At 49.0% G+C, this 24,565-nt stretch overlaps 1 protein-coding gene across 5 annotated transcripts in view; it reads left to right on the forward strand.

Annotated features, from left to right (window-relative positions):
* Positions 1-24,565, forward strand: part of ZNF423 (zinc finger protein 423) — a 209,438-nt gene that overhangs the window by 46,046 nt on the left and 138,827 nt on the right. For 4 of the 5 annotated variants that reach the window (XM_027467192.3, XM_072043759.1, XM_072043763.1 and 1 more), the window contains 2 exons: positions 8,895-9,095; positions 12,529-12,609. In XM_027467192.3, coding sequence (XP_027322993.2) covers positions 8,895-9,095; positions 12,529-12,609 — 282 coding nt within the window. The remainder of the gene's footprint in view (positions 1-8,894; positions 9,096-12,528; positions 12,610-24,565) is intronic. The other variant, XM_072043760.1, reaches the window with a different exon arrangement.

Raw genomic sequence — 24,565 nt, forward strand, 5'->3', positions numbered from 1 at the left:
TTCCCCTTCATGATTTTTTTTTTCACAAATCTGTATCTTCAGTGTGGAAAAGGGAAAAGTGCGCTTTGGCACTGGGAATGCTTTGTGGGGGCCCTGGCTGGGCTCCCCTGCTGCCACCCAGCACCGGTGCCTGCACCCCCAGGCTGCTGTGCCCCCAGGAGCTGGTGGCTGGGTGGTGTGTGCAGGGGGGACAGCTCACGGGTCTGCTCCGTCCTGGGGAAGAATAAAGGAAGCCGAGTTTAGAATTAGGCTGGGGGATTCAGCTGCTGATGTACACGGGCACGTTTGTCACTTACAATAATTACATCTTCTGTAATTTTTCTCTCCTTAAAAATCACCAGGTTTGTTTGGGTCAGCAGTTCCAGCGGCTGCTATTCCGAGCAGAACCAGCCGATACTATTTTATTTATTTATTTATTTTCAAATGATATGCAGCTGCAATAACAAGCCACACGTGAATTTTATTTAGCCTTCCAAATTTTCTGTCTGCTCAGGGAGCCGTACGTTTAAGACTTACAGCTACGTGGCTCCACCTTCACGTTACAAAGGCTTTGGCATGGCTGCGTGGCTGCGAGTTACACGGCGCTGGAGATGTGAAGTGGGAGCAGGATGCCACGGAGCTGCTGGGAGCAGGGCGCGTGTTTTCAGTAGAGACGTGAACAGTATTAAAGTTGACTTCACTATTAAAACGTGCATTTAGGTAAATAAAATGTAAGTGCTGTTTTTGTGCTGAAAACTTGCTCGGGTTGAGCTGTGTTATGACGGTACCATCTAATGGTTGCATGCCAAAGAGTTAAGCACATTTTCATGAAGAAGTGCACTTTCCTTTGAAGTTAATACTTGCTGCACACTAATTTCCTCATGCATATAAATTAATTTTAGATCAGTTTTGATTTGAACCTCATTATCTGAGCTGGGGATGGAAGTTACTCCTGTTCAGATGCATCTGAAGACTCTGGGAGTGGACAACGTCCTGCTGTCAGATGCAGACCATCCGTGGCCAACTGCGTGTCTTTGGCAGGGCGAGAGCTTTCTGCAGACGGTAGGCAAGAAATTCGGAGAGCTATGTGCAAACGCAGTGTTTGCTTTGTAGACCTCAGCGGCGTGCAAAGCAGGTTGCGGTTTGACATCGGACAGAGGGCGAGGCCTTGATGTTGTGAGAAGGCGGTGGTGCTGCCGCCTGCTCCACGCGGCATTTTGGGCCAGGGAATCTCAGGGCAGATTGAGCAGAACCAAGGCGTAGTGGGAAGGGAGATGCCCCTTCCCAGGACCCCAGGTTTTTGCTTTAATGATACTCCACAAGGCGCTTGGAAGAAATTCCCCACCCTGAAGCTCGCAGAGTGCCTGCGCACAGCTGTGTGCAGGGACTGGGATCAATAATCCGGTAGCGTCCCGGAGTCGGATGCTATTTCAGTAATTAAACATTTGGCACAGCACGGGCTGCTCGGCTCTCTTCCTCTCGTTGCATTCTTTAAAATTCACTTACAATGCTTTTTGTGGCAGGGAAGTATTTACATCCCACATTTATAATGTTAAACCAGTTGCCAAACACTGAAGAGCTGATAAACACTATGTGCTGTTAACACTATAAAGTACAATCCCACTGCTACTCGCATGCAAATAAATAATAATAACTTAGCTGCTTGTCCGCTTTTCGGTGTATAAATGCATTTGTCGCGTAGCACAGTGACATCTAAATCATTTTAGTAAAAGCACTGGAAGGGCTGAAACATTACCTGCAGGTACGATTAGGAGAAAATTTTATTGTTTGGTTGTTTTTTATGTATTTAGTTCCTTATTTGAATATTTTTAACACTTTTGAAATGGTATGATGCTTAATCATTATTGCTGGGTTTCGCTTTTTTTTTTTTTTTTTCTAATTTCACTGAATTACTTTGCCTTCCTGAGGATTAGCCCACAGGCTAAAAGTTACTATAAAATATTCATTAAATCTTTTCCTGCATCTGTTACAGACACAGATATCTTTTTAATGTGCTGGTCAGTGTTGAGACTGCTGCTTTCGTTGCTATCCATAAATCATTAGCAAGTATTTTTAGTGTCATCAGTGAAAGGTTAATAGAAGCCCATAATTTTGAGATGCATCGTTTTGATTAGCTGCTCAGAAATTTCCCTGAAAAGGGGATGCGAATTGTTCCACACCGCAAACTGGAGACTGTGTCCAATTTGTGCATAAATTGCGATTGTCTTTGTAATGGGCTCCTAGGAAGGTGTGGGGTTGCCTGCAAGGTAACGATTTAAACATAAAGTGACCCTTGATGAGGGAACTGGAGTTTCAGTTTAATGCGTTTCTGTAGTTTTCCCTCACCTTCGGAGCCTTCGCATTCCACACAAATAATTCCTTCATAACAAGTGCCTTTTCAGAAGATGTATGCTGCTGACAGTTAATATAAAATTATTGCCCCTGAATGCATTTTTGTAATTACTTCCCAGAGAACTGTCTTTGTGTTAGAAGACATTTCACACTTTAGTAACATAAGTGTTTGGGGAGAACATGAGTAATAATTACAAGCAGTCTTTCAGTGAAAATAAACCTAAAAATTATAAAAAAAGCTAATGTTAAAGTTGGTTAGAGACAGTGAGGAATTTATTTAGCATGTTATGCATGCTTGTATATATCCCAAGTTTAATAACCCTTCAGTAACTAAACTTAAAAAAGCAATAAAGAACAGAGAAACTGCTTTCTAATTTTTAAGCAATAATGAAACTAAAAACTGATTAAAAGTGACATGCTACTAGAGACAGAATAAAGAAACTTAATCTGAATGCTCCTATAGGAGATTTCTGCTATAATGGAAAATGAAATGACTCACAGTTTGATCAATAAAAAAATTAGCAGCATTTAATAAAAGGTTTCTCTAGCATGTTGTCTAAAGGATGCTATGAAAGCCCTGAAATACAAGAAAAGCGGGCTGGGAGGGTGAGCTTCTGTACAGGAGCTAACGTGACTGAAAAGTCATCTGCTGGGAAGGGCTGGTGGGCATCGGGTCAGAGCCTGGATGTGATGGTCGCACTGGTTGGTGCAGCTGGACCTGAGCTCAGGCTGCCCGCTGCAAAGCTGCAGGGGGGGAGCTTGGAGCCGCCTGGGTGCAGAGCAGCAGGGGCTCGGCTTCGCTGCAGGAAACGGGGGGCTCGCAGCACCAGGCTCTGTCCCAGCACGGAGGTAAGGGCAGACACTTGGGATCCACCTGTTTTCCTGACAGATGTAGCAGGAGGTGCAGCACCCTGCTGAAACAGCGGGACCTTGCTAAGCTGAAGAAAGGTGCAGGGATGCTGTGCACCTACCTGAACGCTAAGGTTTTAACGCATACCTCAATACATACAGGGTGCTGTTGTGAAACGTGGTAACACGTGCTCCTAGGTCTCTGACTTCTGTACATTTTAGAAGATATATTTTAACATAACCTGTATTTTGATCCTGTGGGTCGTCACCAGCGCCGTCGTTCTTCCCTTGCCTTTCCACAAAGGCTGGCAGCCCCCAGCCCTGCTGCCCGTGCCGTCTGCTGTCAGCGCCAGACAAATGACAGCTTGAAGAGGCTGCAACGGCCAGAGCCCTAGGAGGGCACGAGGAGGTAACAATATACAATTTTCATGGTTCAAGGGTAGCCTTATCCTACTGTTCTTCATTACAGTACTGCGGCGAGATCAATTTTATTAAGTTGTAAGTCTTAGGAGGCCAACGCCATTAACTACGTGCTGGATCACACGGGGTTTTGGTGGTGCGATCGCTCTCCCTCTTGCTGGGGGCAGGCAGCCCCTCGCACGAGCCCTGCAGCCTGCATGTGCTTTGCTGCCTGTCCCGCAGCCATCCTGTGGTACGTTGTGCATCATCCATCCCAGCTCTTTGTTTTTCAGCCACGTTCCTCTGTTTTCCCCCATGGGGTTTGGCGCTGTGCTGCACTGAACCTGCTCGCTTGTGACATGTGCAGGGAGCGCTTGGTGTGCAGAGCGAGCCCCTGGTACCTGGCCCTGGGCTGCTGGAGCAGGGTTTGGGCTGCTGGTACGGGTGTGGTGCAGTGGCTGCAGCATCTCACGTGGCCTGTTGAGAGGTAGCACACAGGCAGCCCTCGGTTCGAGAGGTATCTGTGTAAAATTGGTGGTTTCGGAAACACTGAAGAGCCACAGACCTGGCGTGCCCTGCAAAGCCAAGCCTTCATCCTATGGGAATGAGCTTCAGCTGAGGTTTGTTTGCATTTTTGTTATTGAAGCATTAATGTTTTTTATTTTGCTTCTGTTCATTCTTCTTTGACCACAAATTGCAGAGAAGTTTGGACTGTGCTGCATTACAGTCCAAGAGACAACACTAAAATGCCAACAAACCACATGAAAGCAGGGACCCCCCCACGCCGATCTGGCACTAGGAGCCAAGTGAAATGCTTGCAAACGGGCGTTTAGATTAGGCTTTTCCTTTAAGTCATTTGTTTCTTTTGTTCTCACTTCCCAGTTACACGAGGGGTTTCCTTTCCCCTTGCCTTCCCAAGCAGGATGGCATGCCCGCTGTGCCCAGCCCTGGGAGCTGCCGTGCTGCTGCTCCGCCGTCCCTGCAGCAGTTTGCTTCTGTGTCCCCAAGGACGATTTGGTTCAGCTCCTGTCCTCAGTCTCTAGGAAAGGGTTAGGAACTACCACAGCCCTTTGTGAGGCCTTTGGTGGTTTTGTCTTTGGACCAAGGTGGCAGAATGAGGAGGTGCCTCATTTCTCTCATCACCTGGTCCCTTGCAGTTCGGGACGTGCACGTGCCACGGCCGGGTGCCGGCTGGCATCGCGTGACGGGGAGCACCATGGGCAGGAGCACCATGGGCACGGCCACAGCCCTGCCGTGCACCAAGCCTGTGCGTGCCTGCTGCAGGGAGCAACTTGTGAAGGAAGCCCTGCAGCCAGAGGTGTCGGAGCCCAGACGTGACCCCATGCTAGACAGCGCGCTTCAAAGAACAATCCTAGATTTAAAAAAGTCCCGGCTTTCAAAAGTCTCTGGGTTTAAAAAGAAATTACCGGCACAAGCACGGAAAGGCTCGCTTGCCCCGTATTGTGCCTGTATTGTAATCCAATATAGGATTCCGCAGCTGAAAAAATAAGCCCAGAGCTTTGCTCTGACTCCCATTTCCCAGGCCCACGCGTTGCACGGCGCTGCACGTCTCCGCGTCCCAGCGGCCGGCGCGTTGCCTGCAGTGTGCCTGCGGCCGCCCCGCGCTCCCTCCAGCGCCGCTGCTCCCCGTGGCCACGCTCCGCAGTGCTCGGCCCCCACCAGCGGGGCCTGGCCGGGGAGAAACGGGAATTCACTCCCGACTTTGGGGCCTGGCGTAAGCATGGGCCGCGCAGTCAGTTTGCAAAACCTTGGCTTTCAAAGCATGCTGTTGCTGTAACAGCACGGCTCGGAAGGCATTTCTACTGACACTAACCTTCCAGCCGAGCCCTCGGGACTTCTCGTCTCCACCTTTGCCAAGTTTGCCACATTCCTTGGACCACCAGGTCAGGCAGGAACACTCCCAGTTCTTGATGCGTCTTGATGAAATTGTAACTTTTTAGAAAAGAAGTTGGCTTTTACCAAAAACCAAGAGTCGTTAACATTAACTTTAGTGGCAATTAGAGTAACATATTCTTGACTGTTGGCCAGGCTGCTTAGGTCATAGGGTAAAAACATTCGTCTCCTGCGAAGCCCTGCAGGCCCCTTACTGCGTTACAGGAATAAAAGAAAAGAGAAGAGAAGAAAAGCAAGAGGACCCCAAACGCAAGCGGTGAGGTGTACTTTTGAGGCTGAGCTGTCAAGCTGTCTCGTCTCTTCCTCGGGAAATTGTTGGAGCAATTGTTGGAGACAGCAGGTCCATTTTAAAGATGCTAATAATGCTTCTGTGAAAGCAGGTCCTTTTTGCCACTTAGGACTAACCAGTGACCGCGTGCCCAAAGGCACGGTGCCAGTCGCGCTGCGTTGGCCTCCCGCGGTGACAGAAGTCCTGCTGGGGGTGTGCCGGGGCCCCTGGCACCCACTCTGGCCAGGCACTCACCATCACGAGGGCAGTGCGCTCTGCTCCCTGAACCTGGCTGCTCCATAGGGGGATGCTCACACAGTTCTTGCCTGCGGGAATGCTGCAGGTTAAATTCGTGCCTTACTGCAGCAAAACTCCTCAGGAATTCGTTCCCGAGGAGTGCTCCTGGGTGGCTGCCCTGGTCAGGGACACTGAGCTCACTGCAGAGCAGCTGGGGCTGAAGCTCTCCCTGCCTGAGGATCCCCCGTCCCCGTCACTGCCCTGGCACTTGCTGCTGCTTGCTCCTGGGGGCGAGCTGCCACCGTGTCCCCAAGACCACCCATGCCACTGCTGCCTTGATGGGGACAAGGGCCAAAAAGCCAAGAAACACCCCAGGTTTTCCTCAGCAGCGTGAGGTTTCTCCAAGGCAAGCACCAAGTGTGCAGCTCGGCAGAGGAATCTGAAGATGGTGTTATTCCAGGGACAGCAACCCCGAGGTGTGGCAAACACGCACGATTCCTTCAATGCACCGAAAACAGAAAACATCTCATTTTAAAGCAATGCTGTTTGCTAAATAATTTACGTGCAAGATTTCACTGTTGTGTTACTTGACATACAACGGTGTCACGTAATGACACTTTTGAAAAGTTGCCTGGAGGATCAGATTTCCCATTCAGTGGGGAATTAAAAAATGTTTCTGGAATTTTGCTCTGCAGTCGGGAATCTTATTTTCTTATCTCACATTGTACAATTTATTTTTCCTAAAGCAGTGTGTTAAATTATTTGTTATTGTTGGACTCGGTTGAACAGCTTTATCCCTAGTGTAGTCATGAAGTTTTGGAGAAAAACCAAGGATGAATTTGTCACAGTGTGCTCAGCAGATCGGCTGGCCTTTAGGTTAACTGTCAAAAGACAGCATTTCTACTGAAAATATTAGTGAAGGTCCCTTAAACCTCCTCGAGGTTGCCTAAAATCTTTCTTCCTCAGGCTGTAGCTAAATCGGTTCAGAAGTGCTTTTCGGAGGCTTCCATCAGCAGGCGGCATGGATTCAGGTGGCAGTGCTCAGAGCAGATTTATAGACTTGCGCTATTTTATAGGTTTCTGTCTTATAGAGCTGGAGAGCTGACGTTCTGATTTATGAACGTTTATCAAATCTGCAGGACATACAGGCTTTAACAAAATTGACTGAGCTATAATGTTTGTGATTCGAGTCTGGGATGAGCTTGTGAAACGGTGTGCCAAGTAAATACAGCAAAATGGAAGTGATCAGTGCAGCGTGTACATTGAATTAGGTGTTAAGTAAAGCGAAGCTAGCGAAGCTTTAACTGTGCCATTATTTGGCAGGGTAGTGGTGTAAGGAGAACAGAACTGTCCTCGAGTAGCATACGCTTTTATTAAAGGGAGAGGCTCTAAAGCAGGAGGTTCAGAGAACAGTGCTTTATTGAACAAACCCCGTACAGATCGTGACTTAGGACACGGAGAGCGTGGTGAGCGATACTTTTATAACCAAATCCTTAAATTCATTACTGCTCTAAGAGTGCCATATCAGCTTTGTTGATACGATCATTACACCTCGCTCTTAATGGCAATGTTGTAGCAGAAAGGTCCGTATAGCTCAACAGGAGAAGAACCTGAAAATGTGCCTGTCGGTTAATTGCTAACAGCGATGCCGTGGCAGACCACGAGCAGGCACTGATTTTTAATATTTCCATTGCAATTCAATGGGTACGTCATGTTACGAGTGCTCCATGGCAAGCCGCAGAGCGTTTCTCACCAGCTGATTTACGTTCCCATGCGCAGTGCGGGTGATGGCACAAGGCGTGTGCTCGGGATGGAGCCTGGCCGCACAGCCCTGCTAGCGCCGCGTATCTGAGCTGCAGCGCTTGCGGTAACCAGTGTCCAGCTTTAATAAATTTTATTTCTCAGCTTTGTTTCATGTTCTCAGCACTGGTTGCCCTTAATCTTTTTGGCGCCGGTCTCATTTTAGAAGCCATCCATCTCCCCGTTACTGGTGCGACACCCCTGTGCCGGCAGGCAGCCAGGCGGCACCCCCTGCACCACGGGCACTGCTCCCCGGGGCCCTGCGCCGCTCTGGGGCTGGGCTCAGTGCGGGGGGCTGCTGTGGTGGGGGCCTGCTCACCCCTCCTGCTCTTCTGGAGGACTTGTAATAAGTCTGTGTTTAATAACATGGCACACTCAGGCGTTGGGATCGCTCATAGAGGCGGGCAGAAGGGCACAAGCCCAGCACGGCTGGTGGTAGGGCAGGCGTCCCAACTGGTCACCTGGCATGGCCAGGGCATGCGGCACATCCAGCGGGTGCTGAGGGCTGTAGGAGGTGGAGGGGAAACAGAAACTGAGCTGCCTCAGGGCTTGGCCTCCTTCTACACCCGGCACCTGGAAACCCAAGGATTGTTTGGCCACAGTGGGGGTGTGCCACACAGCGAGGTGCCCGCGGGGCTCGGCGGCACCCCTCGCATCCTGAGGCACCTCGGGGTCTTCAGTGGGAGCCTTTTGCTGCTGTGGGCACTCGCGCTGGGGCTCGATGGCGGCGGGGAGAGGAGAGCACGGAGGATTAAAATTCAGTACGTGCCTGTTCTGTACAGGCTGCAATTAATCTTGCCAATTTTTAAAGCTTTGAGAGCCTGGTTAAGTGATGAAACACTAACGACTCCTTATGACAGAGAGTCAGAGCTTTCTGCCCGCTGAAGGAGATGGAGGGAGCGTTCGCAGGATTCACACCAAGCAGCAGAGAATACAGTTGAGAATTGTTGCACCGCATGATATAAAAACCACATTAATATAATGAAAGGTGTCAGGAATAACGCGAGACCGGCTATAATTAAATGTATCTCAATAAGCGCGGCGTCGTTCGTCAGGCAGACCTCTAAACCTTCGCGTGCATCCTTGCTGTTGGCAGGTGGCCTGGGAGGAGAGCTGGAGAGCGAGGCGAAGGACAGCCGGGCCCTGGAAGAGAGGAACAGCGTGACGAGCCAGGAAGAGAGAAATGAGGAAGATGAAGACATGGAGGATGAGTCAATTTACACCTGCGATAACTGTCAGCAGGACTTCGATTCGCTGGCAGACCTGACTGAACACAGGGCACACCACTGTCCTGGAGGTAATGTTAAACTCGCTTTGCAGTTCTGACAGGTGGTTAGCTGGGTAATTGGACATAGCAACAGCTTGAGGCCTCAAGTGAGATTAAAGAATTAATAATGTAATTTTACAGTTAATGTAATTTTATTGTGGTGCCTTGGGTAGCCTTTGTTCACTCCTTTAATAAAATTAAAATAAAAGCAACAGCTTTCCAATTGGAATCTGTCAGTAATTACGTTAGACAAAAATGTTTTGGGTTTTTTTAACGTTAAAAGTTTCAGACAGGGTATTTTTCCCTCTCTTCCTGAACGCAGGAAGATTAAAAAAGTTAAATGACTGAAGCGTGCAAAACTCCCCTGAAGATAGGCCTCTGAACCCTACCAAAGAACATGACAATTTCTGAGATAAAAATTCGTAGTGTGAGCTTTGTAATCCCACCCTAAAAATACACCATTCTCCCTAGGTTACTGTTGCATTTCCTTTTGAATTTTATGGAGGTGAGGATGGCATGAGTCTACCCTGATTTTGAATTTCCTTGTTGTGAAGTGAGAACGAGCACAGAGCGTTGGTGTGGGCAATCGCAGCGCATCTTGCCATTGCACAGCTCCTCGTGCATGGCCGGTGGTAGCAGCAGGCACCCTGCACAGCGTGTTATCTGATTTATGGGGGCAGCAAAAAGCCTTTGATTTTTGCCGAAGATTAAATAAAATCTTAGGAGGGTGAGTGCAGAAAATGTTCATATATATTTAAATCAGGAGTTCTCACCCTTCCTAGAGTCGAATAAGCTGCCAGCACTTTTTCCTCCGCACCCATCGAAGACATTTTTAGCCAGTTCCCATTTCGGCTGGCAGGGGGGTTATCTTCTCCTCTGGTGCAACATTATCCCATCCTCGTTCCCACAAGTGCGTGTTCCTCCCTGGCCACTTAATTTGTTTGGTAATGAGTCCACATTATGTTCTCCTTTTTGGGCATCATTAAAGCTGTGCCCAGCTGAGAAAGGCCAGAGGAATTGCCCAGGGCGAGTGTGCAGACAGGGCTGTGGCTGGCTCTGCCGCCCACCCCGAGCATCATCTTCTGCCCCAGCTGGATGCGGCATCGCCAGGGCTGCTTGCTCTGCGCTCTCAGTTAAGCACTGCCTGGGATGCCCACTTGAAAGTACAAAACCAGAAAACTTACTGCTCGCAGGGTCGTTTTTTGGCCAGCTGACAACCACTGGATTGCCCTGCGATTTCTGCAAACAAAATTCATATTTTGATGTAGGGTAGTAAGCAGGAAAATGCTGTTGAATAGAAAAATCCTTGTTTGCCAGGCTGCAAGGTGAGGTGTGCAGCCCAGGGGATGGGGACAGGTCCCTGCAGTGCCAGGCGGGAGGGTAGGGCACTGCTGCTGCTCAGTGAAAGAGAAGCCCATTTTTTTCATGAGGCAAAGGTCCATTAAAACACAGTAACCTAGAGGTCCGCGTCTGTACAGTTGATATTTTCACACCTCAGTTTTTATTTACCCTCAGCGTAGTTAGTGTCTGTTAGTGACAGTAAGAAAAATAAATTCTATTTTTGGGACCTATCAAAATAATTTGTGAGTATTCCCCTTGCTAATTTTTGATTGCAGGTAGCATAACTTCATCATCTTTTACTGTCTTGACATGTGCTGATGATTTACAAAGACATTTTGTCATAAAAAGGCACCATATAATCATCTGCATATACACGGAATAGGTGCTGATTATCTCCATGTGAGGAAATCCTTGTTCCAGAATAAGAGTGCCTGTTTCCCATTTGTTTTAGTCTAGTGTCCTGAAGTGATTTAATGCCGAGGGGAGGGTTGCACTCATCTGTTCGGGAACGAGAATGTTTCCATGCAGGCAGTCTGGAATATTGTTGGATATTTACACGTCTTGCCACGAGGAAAAAAAGTTTTCAAGTTCAGCCCCACCAATTGTTCAATAACCATGAGAATTTTTGGTCTAAGAATGCAAATTACCCGTGTTTGCTCAGCTCACCTGGAAAGACTTGCCCCCACCAGGGTGAGAACCTAAGAGAGCGCTAGGAAATGCAGGGTGTTTAACGATGTTACCCCACCAAATGGGCTGTGTCCTGAGTCTCCCTGCTCTCCTTTAGTCTCTAACGCCTGCCCGACACCTCTGAGGCTGTAACACAGTGCCTGACCTCTGGGCAAGCTAGAGTTTCATGTCTTAATCTGAAGCAGGGTGTTCAATCGTGTCTACATGGCTCCAGATCAATGCAGGTAATATTTGTAGTGATAATATCACCAGGCTGATAACACAACGTAACTAATGACTTCCTTTGGGAGGCTGAAGTTAGGAAGGTATTGTAGCTCTGGAGTGTAGCAGGATTATAAGAGCTCACTCCAAAGAATAGGATAAACCATCTATTTCACTGGAATCCCTTAGAAATTCATTACAGCGGGCTGAAGTTATAATGCAGTTTGAACGCAGCTTCTTTGACATGTAAGGAAGTAACAAACAGCCGTTTCCCCCCTCGCTTTTTCATGTATTTCAGACTTGTTTCTTTGAGGACAAAACACTGCTGAAATCTAGACATCTCTCGTAGCGTAAGCGCACGGCATCCCTTCGGATGCCGGCCCCGTGGAGGTGCTCTCCTGACAGAATTAGGTGCCTCTCGTGCCTTTTGCTCGTGGTGGATGTCTGTGAGGGCAGGCTGGGGGCTTCCAGTGCCAATGGGGATGTGAAAAGGGCCCCCATGGGGCAGCGTGTGCTGAATGAGCAGCGCGTTTCCTCCCCAGCTCACGTCTTCCCAGCTCGGCCCCACGCGAGCGTTCCTTAAACAGCCAGAGAGCACCTTGAAAAATGCCCTGAGAACACACAGACACCTGGTGCATGCACTGCGTGTGTTGAGCTTTTACAGTGAATTTAAAAAGTCACTCACGTCCTGCGTCCCCTTAACTTGAGAAGACTCAGGCGTGGCCATCTCGTGCAGTCCTTTTTGTAGTTTTTTTGTACGCTGCCGTTAGCGCAGGCGTTACGACACAGTGCCCCAGCAGTACTGGCGAGAGGAGGGGCTCACGTGTGCATTTACAAGTGCAGGTGTCCTCTGGCCAGCACGGGGGCTGCATGCATCAGGCAGCTGTTCTGCAGTACCTCACTGCCTGGTGCCTGGTGCCGGGTCGGGTATTGCCTGATGACAAGTGGCTAAAAAGCCCTGAGACATGCCATTTGTGTGTGCATGTTAGTCCACACGTGCCAGTCTGGTTTTAGCTCCCGTTCTTATCATGTTGGTTTTGATTCCTCCATCCATGCCTGCCCTTTCCCCCTGCTGGGCCACTGTAGCCTCCCATAAACTTGCTCCTTCGGTTTCCCAAGCAAATGTAGGGTGTTGTAAAGCGAGTTAGCGCATCAGTGAACTGGACAGAAGTAGGTTACGCTGGGGTCTCTGAGCATTTCATGAGGTCCTCTTCTGTTGTTGATAACTTTACAGGTTGTCTGTTTCAAACAGCAGCAGAGCTATATATGGATATTGCCAGCTGGGAAGCGGCTGATTTTTCTAAACTACTGTACGGTAGGAACTAGTTTATAATTAAAGTCTTGCAGTTGCTCCTGTTAAATGCCCTGTAACTTGTACACTAGGCTTGCGTTAGAAACGAGGTATTGTAACTGTTTCGTGCTAGTGTATAATTTTGCATTTTCTTGTATTTCACCTGCTGAATTATAATTGCCATGCAACTGTATATGCAGGGTGCTCACCCAGAAACCGTACACGGCAGCTTGCCAACAAGTGGCCGCGTCTCAGGGATGTTTTTGTCAGGTAGTACTTTGTACTTTGCACTGACAAAGATGGACTTCTTGCACGTATTTCCCAAATTAACCCTTCCTCAAATTATAATCTCGTTGCACCTGATTGGCAAGTTGGAGGTTTTCAGTTGCTTTGCTTCTGATGTTGTTGCTTTTTTAAAGTAATGAATTGACTGATCATCCTCCACAAAAGATACTGAAATACAGTTGTGAAAATGCAGTGTGGAAACTTAATTATACACCTAGTTTATACAGCTGTGGCTCTAATGACCTACTGGCCCTAATCACTGTGTTGTGGCTTGGTCTGAGTGCTCCTGTCCTTGCCAGAATTGTGCTCCTCTCTCTTAACATGACTAGTGTTTCGATCTAAAACAATAATAAAAAAATAACATTTCCTTTTTTGTTCTTTTCTACATTGTCATGCTGAAATGCAAGTTTCCTTCTTTCCAGAGGTCACGGCAGTGTTTTCAGAATTGGCACCAGGAACGCTCCGCAGTGTCACAGACTGTAAAAGCACGGATGTTCCCTGGCGCCCTCAGTTCTCGCTGCCTGGCTCTGGCAGCGGGCACTGCGGCAGGCTTCTTGCTGTCGGTGCCCCGAGGGGCAGTGACCGCAGGCTCCTTTTCTTGTTTCATGCCAGGCCTCACCTCGCGGGGCTCACATTTGTCCCGCTGGTCGGCGTTTGTCCCGCTGTGTCGGGGCTGAGAGCCAGGCTGTCTGTGCGGGTGCAGGGCGCTGTGTGTTTGTCGTGCAGCAGGTGAGGCGTTCCCGTAGCTCAACCTGGAGCCGAAGAGCGCGGTGCGGGGCACGCGGTGACCTTGGAGGATGAGGTGGCTTCGTCGCAGGGCCGCCTGCAGCAGTGGTTTCATGGGCACTGAGTACAGTGCGTGTGCTCGTGGAGGCTGCGGGAGGTGGCCGATTCCCCGGCCGGCCCTGCTGGGTGAGGGTGGCGAGGCCCTGCTCTGCCTCTGCCACTGCAGGCTGGCGCTCGGTGCTTGCGCTGCGTCTGGTTCTGGGTTTTACAAGCACGCCGTGCCTCTGAGGGCTTGCAGGGGCTGGTGGGGGGCGGCGTGAATTTGAAACAAAGCTCGCTGGCCATAAACACCGAGCCCGGGATTTGCTCTGCGGCCTCGCGGAGCCTCTCCTGTGCCGAGCGCGGTGGCAGCGGGCGGCAGGCCCCGCCGCGAGGCCCGGTTGGTGTGCCGGCAGATAAGAGCCTGCCAGGGCGCCGGCGCCGCCCCCCGCAATCGCCACGGCCACCTTTGTGCCCGGGCCCCTGGGGACGGTGGCACGGGCGGCAGCACCAGGCTGTGCGCACGCAGATAGGAGCGGTGCCAGCGCGGCTGCGGGAGCCGGGGCCGAGTGAAACCAGAGCCCCGTGGGGAGGGAGGCACGGGCTGCAGCCACCCCTCTGCAGCCTGCACGTAGCCCGCAGTCATCGCGCAGGGCACGGCCGCGTGCTTTGAGGCTGTACAAATATTTCTCAGCTAAGATGATGTCTTTCCTCCAGCAGCATATGTTTTTCGCATAGGAAGAACATTTTCCCTGTCATTTTTAAACATATGGCCCAGTGAGGAGCTGAGGATGACACGTTAGCATGGTCGTATCAGCAAGGGACTGTTTCATCCTTGCTACTTTAATTGAGTTTTGCTTTTTTCTTTATCATCTACTTTTATCTAGCTCAAAAATGAGCCTGCAAAGCGAGTGTGGGTACCCCTGGCATTGCAGGGCTGCCAGGCCTGTCCCGCTGCAGCGCTGCACCCGCTGCCTTGTTGCAGCTCGGGCAGTCACTGGCCCTGTGTGGGGCAGGTCTGTTTCTCGGCATTGTAGGAATACAAGGAAATAAGAAACAGCTCTGAAGAGGAGGGAGAGGTGGCAGCAGGAAGGTGCCTTTCAGGGCTGGACCCTGCTGAGCTTGCAGGGGTGGCCGTGCCCACAGAGGAGGGTCCTGCTGCCGCCAGCAGCCCCCTGCGCTTGGTGGCTGTAGAGAAACGTGGGAGAGGGTTCTCCTCCTTGTTTTTTAAACAAGTTGAATGACTGTCCCAGTCCCTGGGAGGGAGGGATGCCGCAGCCTCTCAGGAGAGCAGCCTGGAGCCTCGGTAGTTCCCTCGATCCCTCAGGGGCTGGTGTTTGTAACTCCGTGTGTGACGGAGCTCCATCACCGGGGAGTCACCAGCCCGAATGTCGAGCATGGGGCTTGGGAAGGTCTGAGGAGCCTGCGAGGAGGCTCCAGGTCCATGTTTGCAGTCCCCTTACTGGTACCTCCTGTTCCTTGACCCAGAGCTAGAGCCTGAGGCACGTGGAGCAGCATCGCTGGCAGGGCAGTGAATGTGTAAGGCACCTCCTTCACCGCCGGTGCTCGGGACGTGGTCATGTTTGCCCGTTGGGCTCCGTGTCCGAGCACGAGGGGACACATTGCACCGCTGCTGGGGTGGGGGCCGGGCAGGCAGAAAGGTGGTGGCCGGCCTTTCAGAGGGAAACTGGTTAAGGCTTAAATGTTTGTTAGGAAAAAGCAACCAGCAGTGCATTTCAGACACTCATCACAGAACATAATTTTGCTGTTGGAAGTAGTGGGATAAAAACAAGTCTGTCTAATGCTGATTTATTTGAATTTAGAGAATATAATTTTTAAAAAATGAATGAAAAATAAAGGGAGTGTGCATACAAACACTGTCAAGAATTTCTTTTTCTTTTTTTTTTTCCTAAACAAGCTCTAGAAAAAATCCCTGCAGAAGTTCTGTAGTGCATATTTGAATGCTTTTGTTGTAGCCTCATTAAACTTGGCTTGTCTGCAGATACAGCTGGCATGTTATTAACTGTGCTCCAGGCTTGGGGAAGCCAGTAAGCAGCCTCCACCCCCCGGTGCCGGCTGGCTTTAGGGAAACGTGCCAGCATGGGTTGGTCCTCTTCAGCTGGCTGGCTTTGGGAGCGCTCGCTGGAGCATCCCCGCGTGGCCTCTGGGTCGGGGAGCCCAGGGCTCAGCCTGCCTCCCGCGCCGACCCGAGCGAGGGCTGCGCCGTGTCCCCGTGCCGGCCGGCAGCCCGCGGCCACGCACCGCAGCGCTGCCTCGCGAGCAGGATGGATCCGCCAAGGTACGTGGCCTCCCGTGGACACGCTCGCCCGGGTGCCTGCATCCTCCGTAGGGCTCCTGCGCCTTTCTGTAGCGTGGGCTGGCAAGAAGCAAATCAGTGATCGTCTGCCAGATAGTTCCTCTGTTCTGAACGAACTCGTTGTTGGACTGAACTAGTCAGATAAATTGAATAAGGGAAATATTTTCCCTGCACCTGCTGGAGAGGCTGTTGCTCTCCAAGCTGCGTTTGCACATCAATAGACCTCCACCAGAGGTCTAAGCAGCTTCTGACTTTCTCCAAAACTTTGGCAACAAGCACATGCCTCTTGAATGCTGTCTCATTTAAGTAATTGTAGTGTTTTGTTTGTTTGTTTGTTTGATTTTAATAATAAGGTGACTTTTAAAAGTAGATTTCATAATCTCATTAAACTCAGAATTGTGAAAAAATCATCAATAGAAATTTTAATTAAATAATGTATATAAAATATAGAGAATGTTAATCAAACTTCATGTTTAATACAACCAGTTTTCATTGCCTTAGCTAATGAAAAAAAAGTGATTTAGAGTTTTCAAGGCACCTGGTCTGTTCATGCTAAATACCTCCTATGGCATTTGAGCTCTTCAGAATCTTTAAAACATTTGGTGTAGCGACTCCTTTCTCTGACACAAGAAGTACCAACCTTATTTTTATCTTCAGGGAGTTAAGAAGTCAATCTAGTTCGGCTAAAGTTTTGCCTGTTACCAGGAGGAGCATTCTCTCCTTCCATCCCCTACCTCTTGCTGATACAAGGTTTGTGTTGTCTCTGGGAACTGATGTTGCTGATAATTAAAAGGATTAATTTTTAGTCTGTGCAGCTCCCCATTGGGCATCCTCTGAAAATGCAGAAGCCTTGCGTCAACATGAGGGGAACAAGAGGTCAGGGTTTGGAGGAGATTTCAAGCCTTTCCCCCATAGCAGCCTGGCTTATTTTGGATGAAAACGACTGTAACTTTGGCGTCACCAATTTGTCCAATAACATGCATGAAATCAGTGCTAGAGCCGAGGTCTTTAATCCAGGTGGGTTTTGTTGCAGGCGACACCTATATCACAGCGGGTGAGCTCCCTCCTCCTCTTGCAGGCACCAGGTTTTTGGCATGTGGTCCATCTGTTCTTTAGGCTTCCTTGAAAATCTTTCTCAGCATAATGGTGAAAGACTTTTTGGCTCCTCCTTATGTTGCTACTCAATTACTGTTAGCCTTGCGGAGGAGGACATAAGGAAAGGCTGAAGAGGCCCATCACTTTTCTCTTCTCCAGGGAATCTGTTACATTAAACATTTGAATAGATTTTTGAACGCAATTCCCAGTCATTTCCTCTACAGTGAACTCAGTTCACTTGTGCAGACTTTGTACTTAATGATATCTCCTAAAATAAATGAGATTTGATATAACTTATATTAAATGGTCTTTTTAGAAATCTACATCTACTAATTATTCATTAGAAAATTTGGAGAGATGGACAGAAGTAGAATAAATTCTGTTTATGACCTTGCAGTCTACAGAAACACAAATATAAACACCTGCATTCATTTTCCCTGAGCACAAGTGCATGCGGGTGATCTGCTGGGCTCCGAGAGTCACCTAACCAGACCTGAGTGCATTCAACCCGTATCAACAAGCCGTAGCAACCAAGCAAGCCCATGCCAGCTAAAAAGCCAGCACGCCTTCAGGGCAGTTGCAGGTCAGATTGCATGCTGTCTCCTCGCCATGGGGAACTTTGCTTTTGTGAGCACTTCTGGTTCTCCTCGGGGTGACTGCTCTCCCCTGTCCCTGCTGCCTGCGCTGCTCTCCCCGTGGTCCCTCCTCTCAGGCTGTTCCCTTGGTTTCATTGCACTGCTCCTTGCTGGACTTTGACCATTGCACATCAGGCTTACAGCACTGTCCCCCCTGATGCTCTGCTGGCACTCGCCCTGTCCTGGCCCCGCGTGTAACCCAGTCACTTCCACGTCTGAGCTTTCAGACCGCACACAGCTCATACGCTTCTGCTACACCTCAACGCGTTGCTGATTTCCCTTCTCTCTGTGCTGTCCCTTCCCTGGGCTCTGGGCTCTCCCAGGGCTGTCCTCACCCTGCCCCATGGGGACGGCACCTGCAGAGCTCCCCCAGGTGCTGTGAGCACCCGTCGGAGCTGGGGACACTTTGGAGGTGCTCCCATTGAGGTTCAAAGAGCTAAAGCCGTATGCCATAGTCAAATCCTTGTTTACAAAACCTGGTGAATTTTCCAATTTGCATTCAGACTGCATCCAGCCCCAACCTGGAGAGCTGCTTGATCTCACCTTACAGCCCTGTCACTGTGCTTGCCGTGTTTTGTTTTACAAGAGCTCTTTCAGGCAGGATCTGTATCCCACTAGATACTGTGACGGTGCCGCGTAGCTGCAGATGGTGTCCCTTGCTGCACGGAGGATGAACGGTCATCGTTAGGATGCTCGCAGTGTTGTTGCTTTCTTCTCACACACAAAAACACTTTTAAACCAAAATTTAAAACAAACAAAACTCAACAATGAATGGAAGTGAGTAGGATTTTTTTCTCTCAGAGATCAAATGAGAGAATAATGAGTTTTCTGGCTGCCCGTTTATCCTCCAGACATGCAAGCACCAAGAGGGAAGAGGCTCCTTCTCTCTGCCACTATACCTATTTCTGACGTACCAAATGCTCCATCGTACGTTAACCAGTTCAGTTTTGGAGATCTGACCAGCTAACACTGGCTGCTCAGAAGACAACATCATTGCCTTGGGGGAGCGTCAGTCTTCAGTGCAAGAGCTGGGGAGAGGCGGTGGTCGCAGCACGCTGGCGTGCGGGGCTCAGCGAGTGACAGGCTCGGCTTCGGGGAGCTCGGCCACGCGGCAAGGGGGAGGAGGACGGGGAGAAAAAATGATTTGTGAACTTGCCCCTTCTGAGATAGCAAATGCTCCTCTCCCGGTGACCAGGAGCATTGCTGAGCAGCCGGCAGCTGCACGCGAGTCGTCTTCTGCTGTCAGCGAGTGTCACCGCAGAAACCTCAGCAGCTGCAAGGAGCCACTACACGTACGCAGGGGATAGAGGAGGCTCCAGGATCGAAACGCTCTGGTGTGTGGGCTGCTCGGGATTTTTCTCCGAGGAAGAAGATATCCACAAATGTTTTAAATTAGGCTATCCTTGATGGTTCTGGTGGTATGGAGCCCGACCAAAATTTGGGGGGAAAAATAAGTTACTCTGTTAAAGTAGACATGAAAAAAAATGAAGGGCTTAACTTTTGTCCTGAGGGTGATAAAACAGCACCACACAGCTGAAAATCAATCTGACCTTCACCCACGTGATGCTGTTGTCTCAGTCTGTCTTTCATTTCCTTTGGTTGAGTGAAGGCCATGGCATTCAGGAGGGAGAAAAGCCAGAGGGAGGTGGGGAGAATCCTGTTTTCTCTGGAAAGGCTCCGGTGCTTGCATAAGTTGACTCCATAAAGAGTTGCGGTAAAACTTTGGATTATTTAATTAAATTAAAAAAAAAAAGAGAAAACAACAACAAAAGAAACTTCTTCTCTTAATAGCCAGGAATCACATTAAGGTAAAGCAGATATTTACTGAAAAACAAACAAACAAACAAACAAACATAACTGTTTGTAAAACATTCTGGTTTAATTAAATATAGATTTAGTCAATGATGGTATTTTGGAATGAAGGCTTCATGCAGCAACAGGAAACCTGCACATTCATTTAAAAACAGAAATTTGTACCCAAAGGGGAGAAAAAAGGCCAATTATTTTTTCCAGAGAAATTTTAACATTCTGTGTTGCAGGCTTTGTCCAAACAAAGCCAATGTACCACTTACACGGGCATTTACATACACATCAATAAACCAACAGTTCGGGCTGGTGTATAAGCGGTTGTATTGATTTCCAAAATGCAGGTACAATTGCAGTCGGTGAAATATTCATTTTGCACAACATCCTTCAGCAAGTGGTACGGGCAGACACTTTCCCCCCTCATTTCCCCAAAGATGTAGAATCAATTAGTAAATGGGTAAAATTCTGTTCAGAATTTAATTCTACAGAAACAACACCAACAAAGGAGAAAATGAAGTACAAAAGTGCTTTTTTTTTTTGTTGTTGTTTTGCTTTTTGTTTGTTTGGTGGTGGTGATGGTGGTGGAGGGCGTTACATCTGGAGAGCCATTAAAAGTGCAGTTTATAGCTGTTCATCCAGCCCCCTGCTTCTTCCATCCTCACTGAATTTAAACACAACCCAGAGCCAGATAATTTCTGTTGGAGAACAGCAAATTTCCCACATAGGTTTTACAAAACTAAGATTGCTATGAACTCTGTAAAATTACTTTTTTTTCTATTTCGTCATATGCAGATAGTGTCATTTCATGCCATAGTCATGAATTACTGTGTTGCTCTGTATTTGTGTGTTATATATCCCCTAGCTGCTGTAGCATGGAGAGAGTGAGGGACACCTGCCATTTCTTTGTTCAGTGGATGTTGCTTGTTTTAGGCAGCTCAGTAAGAAATGTCAACTTCTCGTTAAAAAGATAAAGACAGAGATTGGATTTAGCTGTAGAGATTAATCCCTGCTTCGTAAAGGTTAAGAATTAAACAATTTGTTCATTAATCTATTTGGGATGTTGGAGATGAATTTATGACTGCAGCTTATTATTTAAGTGTGGTTTGTCGGATGTGCCAACAGGCATGGACACGGTCCTCTGCTATTACTGTACATGTTATAAAAAAAAAAAAAAAGAACAGGCAATTTAAAAGATGTTGGGACCTCTTCCTGGCAAGCTCTGCTAAAGTCTCCCTGTGATATGCCAAAATGCTATTTGCATAAATGTAGGATTTAATAAGTTATCATTCTGATTAACGCCATTAACTGCTTAACTACTGTAGAAATTGGCTTCCAAAGTTGCTTCATGGTAGCTGTTGCTCTCAACGTCATTCCATTTGCTGTCTCACTGGGGATAATGGTATGCAAGGGAAAGCAAGAAGGTCAAGGATCTTTTTGTTTAGTCTCTTTGCACATTAAAAGTTCTATTATGTGTTTGTATTGCATGTGGTTTCCAGTCTGTTGGCTACAGAGCTTTCAAAATCCATTGATGATGAGTTTGTGAAGCTAAATATATCTTGTGGGCTGTGACTACCAAGCTATCGTTGTGTGTAGCAGGCAGGGCCAATATTTAACAAGTGTTTTCAGCACGAGGAGTTTTGAAACCAAGTCGAATGCTCTTACAAAAGGGTTAACAGATAGACTAACACAGAAGGGGACAGCAAACGCGCACACCTTGCTCTGTGGTGACGGTGGGGTGTTTGGAGCGATGCTGTGCTATTTATGGGGAAGTGTATCTGGGCTTGGGGTTTCTATGTTTTTCTTTTTCTAGGGGCGGAGGCAGGCAGTGGTATTGTTGTGAATGACACAGCCACCGCAACGGGCAGCGGGGCTGGAAAAAGCTCTGCCCTCTCAGCCATCCCTCTCCCTGCCCCAGCAGTGTGGAGGTGCAGCCCCACGTCGGGGGCTCCCCGTGGGCCCTCCCCACGCACCCCACGGCCGGGCCCCCCCAGCACCTCCCCGCTGCTCCGCACCCTGCAGCCAGGAGGCCTCCTGGAAACCAGCTTCAGCTGCCCTGGGGCTGGCAGTAGCCGTAGTGGATTTCCTTTGGGTGTTGAACAGCCGTGCTCACGTCCTTGTGGTGTGCAAACTCGTGGCCATAGAGGTGGGAGCAGCCGCTCCTGGCTCGGGCTGGGCGCACACTCGGGCAGATGTCACCTTCTCCTTCCCAGGTGTAAGCACGAGATACCCGTTCTCGTCTAAGCTGAAAGCAGAGATTTATTTATTTTTTCCCAAACAATTCATGTTGTGACTGCATGAGTACCTTCACACCTGTCAGTTGCACTCAGTGTGCTCGTTCCCCAGGGTTACCTGGCATCTGGGAGATCCTGCTTCGGCGCAGCCTGATCCCTGCCGCAGCGGGTACCCGCGATGTTTTGGGTGGAAATGCACTTACACCAGCACACATCATCTGCTGCATCGCTCTGTTCTGCTCCGCTATATTCCTGCTTTTGTAACATTTGGGTTGAACCCCCCTCCCGGGCTGTTCCGGGAGCACTGCAGCTATCTGCAAGCTGTCCTGCTTTTCGCCGTGGTGCTGGTAAGCTCAAAAACATCTGCAGGCAGCGTCAGTCCAGCTCGCTAGTCTTCAGAGGATATTTGCAAAGTTTCATAAGGCTTGGACCCATACCCACACCCATCCTACATGCAGCGTCTACAGATTTATCCCCGAGAGCCTCTTACAGCTTTGTTTGTATTACTATCTAGAGCTATCCCACTGCCGAAATCCTCAGGAGAGAGAAGTGGTCAAGAGTACTTAGAAACATCTGTTAAAAATTCAGACAAACACTGCACTGTCACTGGAAGCTGTTGGGAGAGTGGCGAACGAAATTCATCATGTGGTGCTACAGGAGAAAGGGACATTTTTTTGTTCCTTCTCTTTTCCTTGAAAATCAATAGTTTGGTCAGTAAACATAGGAAAATGCCCCTGCAGAGCCTGCTTGGGGCGGAGAGCTGCTCTGCACAAAGTCACAGACTCACTCGAGAGCCAAGCCTCGCAGCCTTACGGGAGCGCTGCTGCAGCGCTCGCATTTGATTCATCGCACGCCTTCTGCTTGTTTCAAGGAACCCGGCATTAATTGTGTGGGCCTGGAAAGTGGTGACATTAGGAGACAAAGTGACTTCGCTGTGACTTTTCTTTTGCTCGCCATGCTCAGACAAAAGGGGAGAAGTTCTAACGAGAGATCAGTTGCACGCTGCTCGGTGCGTGGCTGCGCGCTGGGTTCAGCGAGTACTTGAGAAATGTTGGCGTTTGTCCCTGATGATGCATCATGAAGTTACAGGCAATTTGGCAGAAAGCAGCCCCGAGTTTTGCCGGGCTCCCTGTGAAGTTGTGTTTCTCCACCCTGGTGGTGCAGCTCAGGCCCTGCTCCCCGTGGGGTCTCGGCCCCGTCCCCATCCCCATCGCGCCCGGCTCTGCGCTTCGCCTTTCCTCCGAGAGGCACGAAGCGGGGGCTCTGCCCCACCAACCCGGGGCACATTCACTGATCTCAGAGAAACTCAATTTCTGTAAGAGAAACTCAATTTCTCCAAGCCCTCTATCCCCAGTCCGGGGTGATTGAAAAGTTAATAGGAAGGGACAAACAGTTAAGGCGTATGACAGGCAATATGATCACGTAAACCTTGTTTCTTAGGATGCTGGGCTGACAAAAATGAACCCGGTGCTCCTGAGAATAAATGAGTCACTTCAGATTGAGACTTGATGGACAAAGTTGGCTTTGTTATCACTCTGCAGGTAGTGAGGGGACAGGGTTAGGGAGAATTTTCAGAAACGTAGGCAAGGCATTATTAGAGGGGTAAAGTTTCCTCTGCCACGCATCCCCCGTAGCGGAGCCTGCATTACCCTGGTCCTCCTCCTTTTAGGAGCCTTTTGAGGAAAAGTCTCTGGTGACAGGAACATCTCTCAGGTCTTTTCATCCGTGAGCTGCCAGGTGAAAGAATGGGGCTAGAGAACAAAAGATGTTCTGATACTGCAGACAAGCTTTTGTAGGATCTGCCACGTCAGCTGTCTCTTATAAGGTCTGCTGTATTTTCTGTTGATGGTGCTCTTCCCTGGAGGATTTCCCCACACCTGGGAATGCCTGCCATAACCCGCACTGATATTTTCCTCAATGCCTTTCATTTCTGCATACAGATGGAGCTGGGATATCACACGCCGTCCTTGCCCTTATTCTGTTCTGCTCCTTGGCAGCCCCAGCTTTCCTGGCTCCGAGCTTTCATCCCACCTCCCTCTCAACCTTTTCCAGGAGGGGCTTTGCAATTATTTATAAGCTAGCTTGTCCTGTTTTCTGACATTTTCAGCGTAGTCTGTGCAAGAGGAGCTAAGTATATATTCCCTGGCTTTACAGGGAACAGGCGACTTAAAATAAACGTTGCTGGCCTGTGTTAGCAAGATGTTCTCAGATTTTTGTTTTGTTTTTTATTGGAGGCGAGGAACCCTCCCTTTAACATCAGTGGTCTTGGGGTGGAAAAAATCCTCGTGGCCTGTAACCCCCTCTCGCCTTTGCTGCGTTTGGAGATCTGGAAGGGCAGGCAGCCAACTTGCTTGCCTGCTCGTCAAGGGGAGGCTGCCTGTCCTGCCTAGCCTGCATTTCCCCCGCCATCCTCAAGCGGGTTTTCTTTCTCCTTCCTCCTACCACGTGCCAGAATAAGAAGCACCCTGTGATTTACCACCTTCTTCTGCTCATCGTGTGCTGAGGCTTGAAATTTTCCAAAATACATCATGGTAAAGAGGCAAAGCTTTAATGATTTGGGCATCATAGCTCCTCTAGAGGCATCTTTAGATTCTCTGAATGAAATAAACATCTATTTGAGCTGAAGAGCAGCATTTTCTCATTTTGCTGCTGCAAATAGGTGGGAGGAGTGACTAACTGCTCCTCTGGAAATAGTGAAGTGGACAGGCTTGTCTGCTGCCCAGGGCTACAAGCTGGATGATGCGCTTACCCATTCACCCCATCTTCAGCCGCATCGATGCTTTGCTCACTTACACGCATCGCATTGGTGTGGCAGAATTATGGGCCTCCCGGCTGCCTTCTCTTCT

Source organism: Anas platyrhynchos, chromosome 12 (genome assembly GCF_047663525.1).
Source record: "Anas platyrhynchos isolate ZD024472 breed Pekin duck chromosome 12, IASCAAS_PekinDuck_T2T, whole genome shotgun sequence".
NCBI classification, from domain to species: Eukaryota; Metazoa; Chordata; class Aves; order Anseriformes; family Anatidae; genus Anas; species Anas platyrhynchos.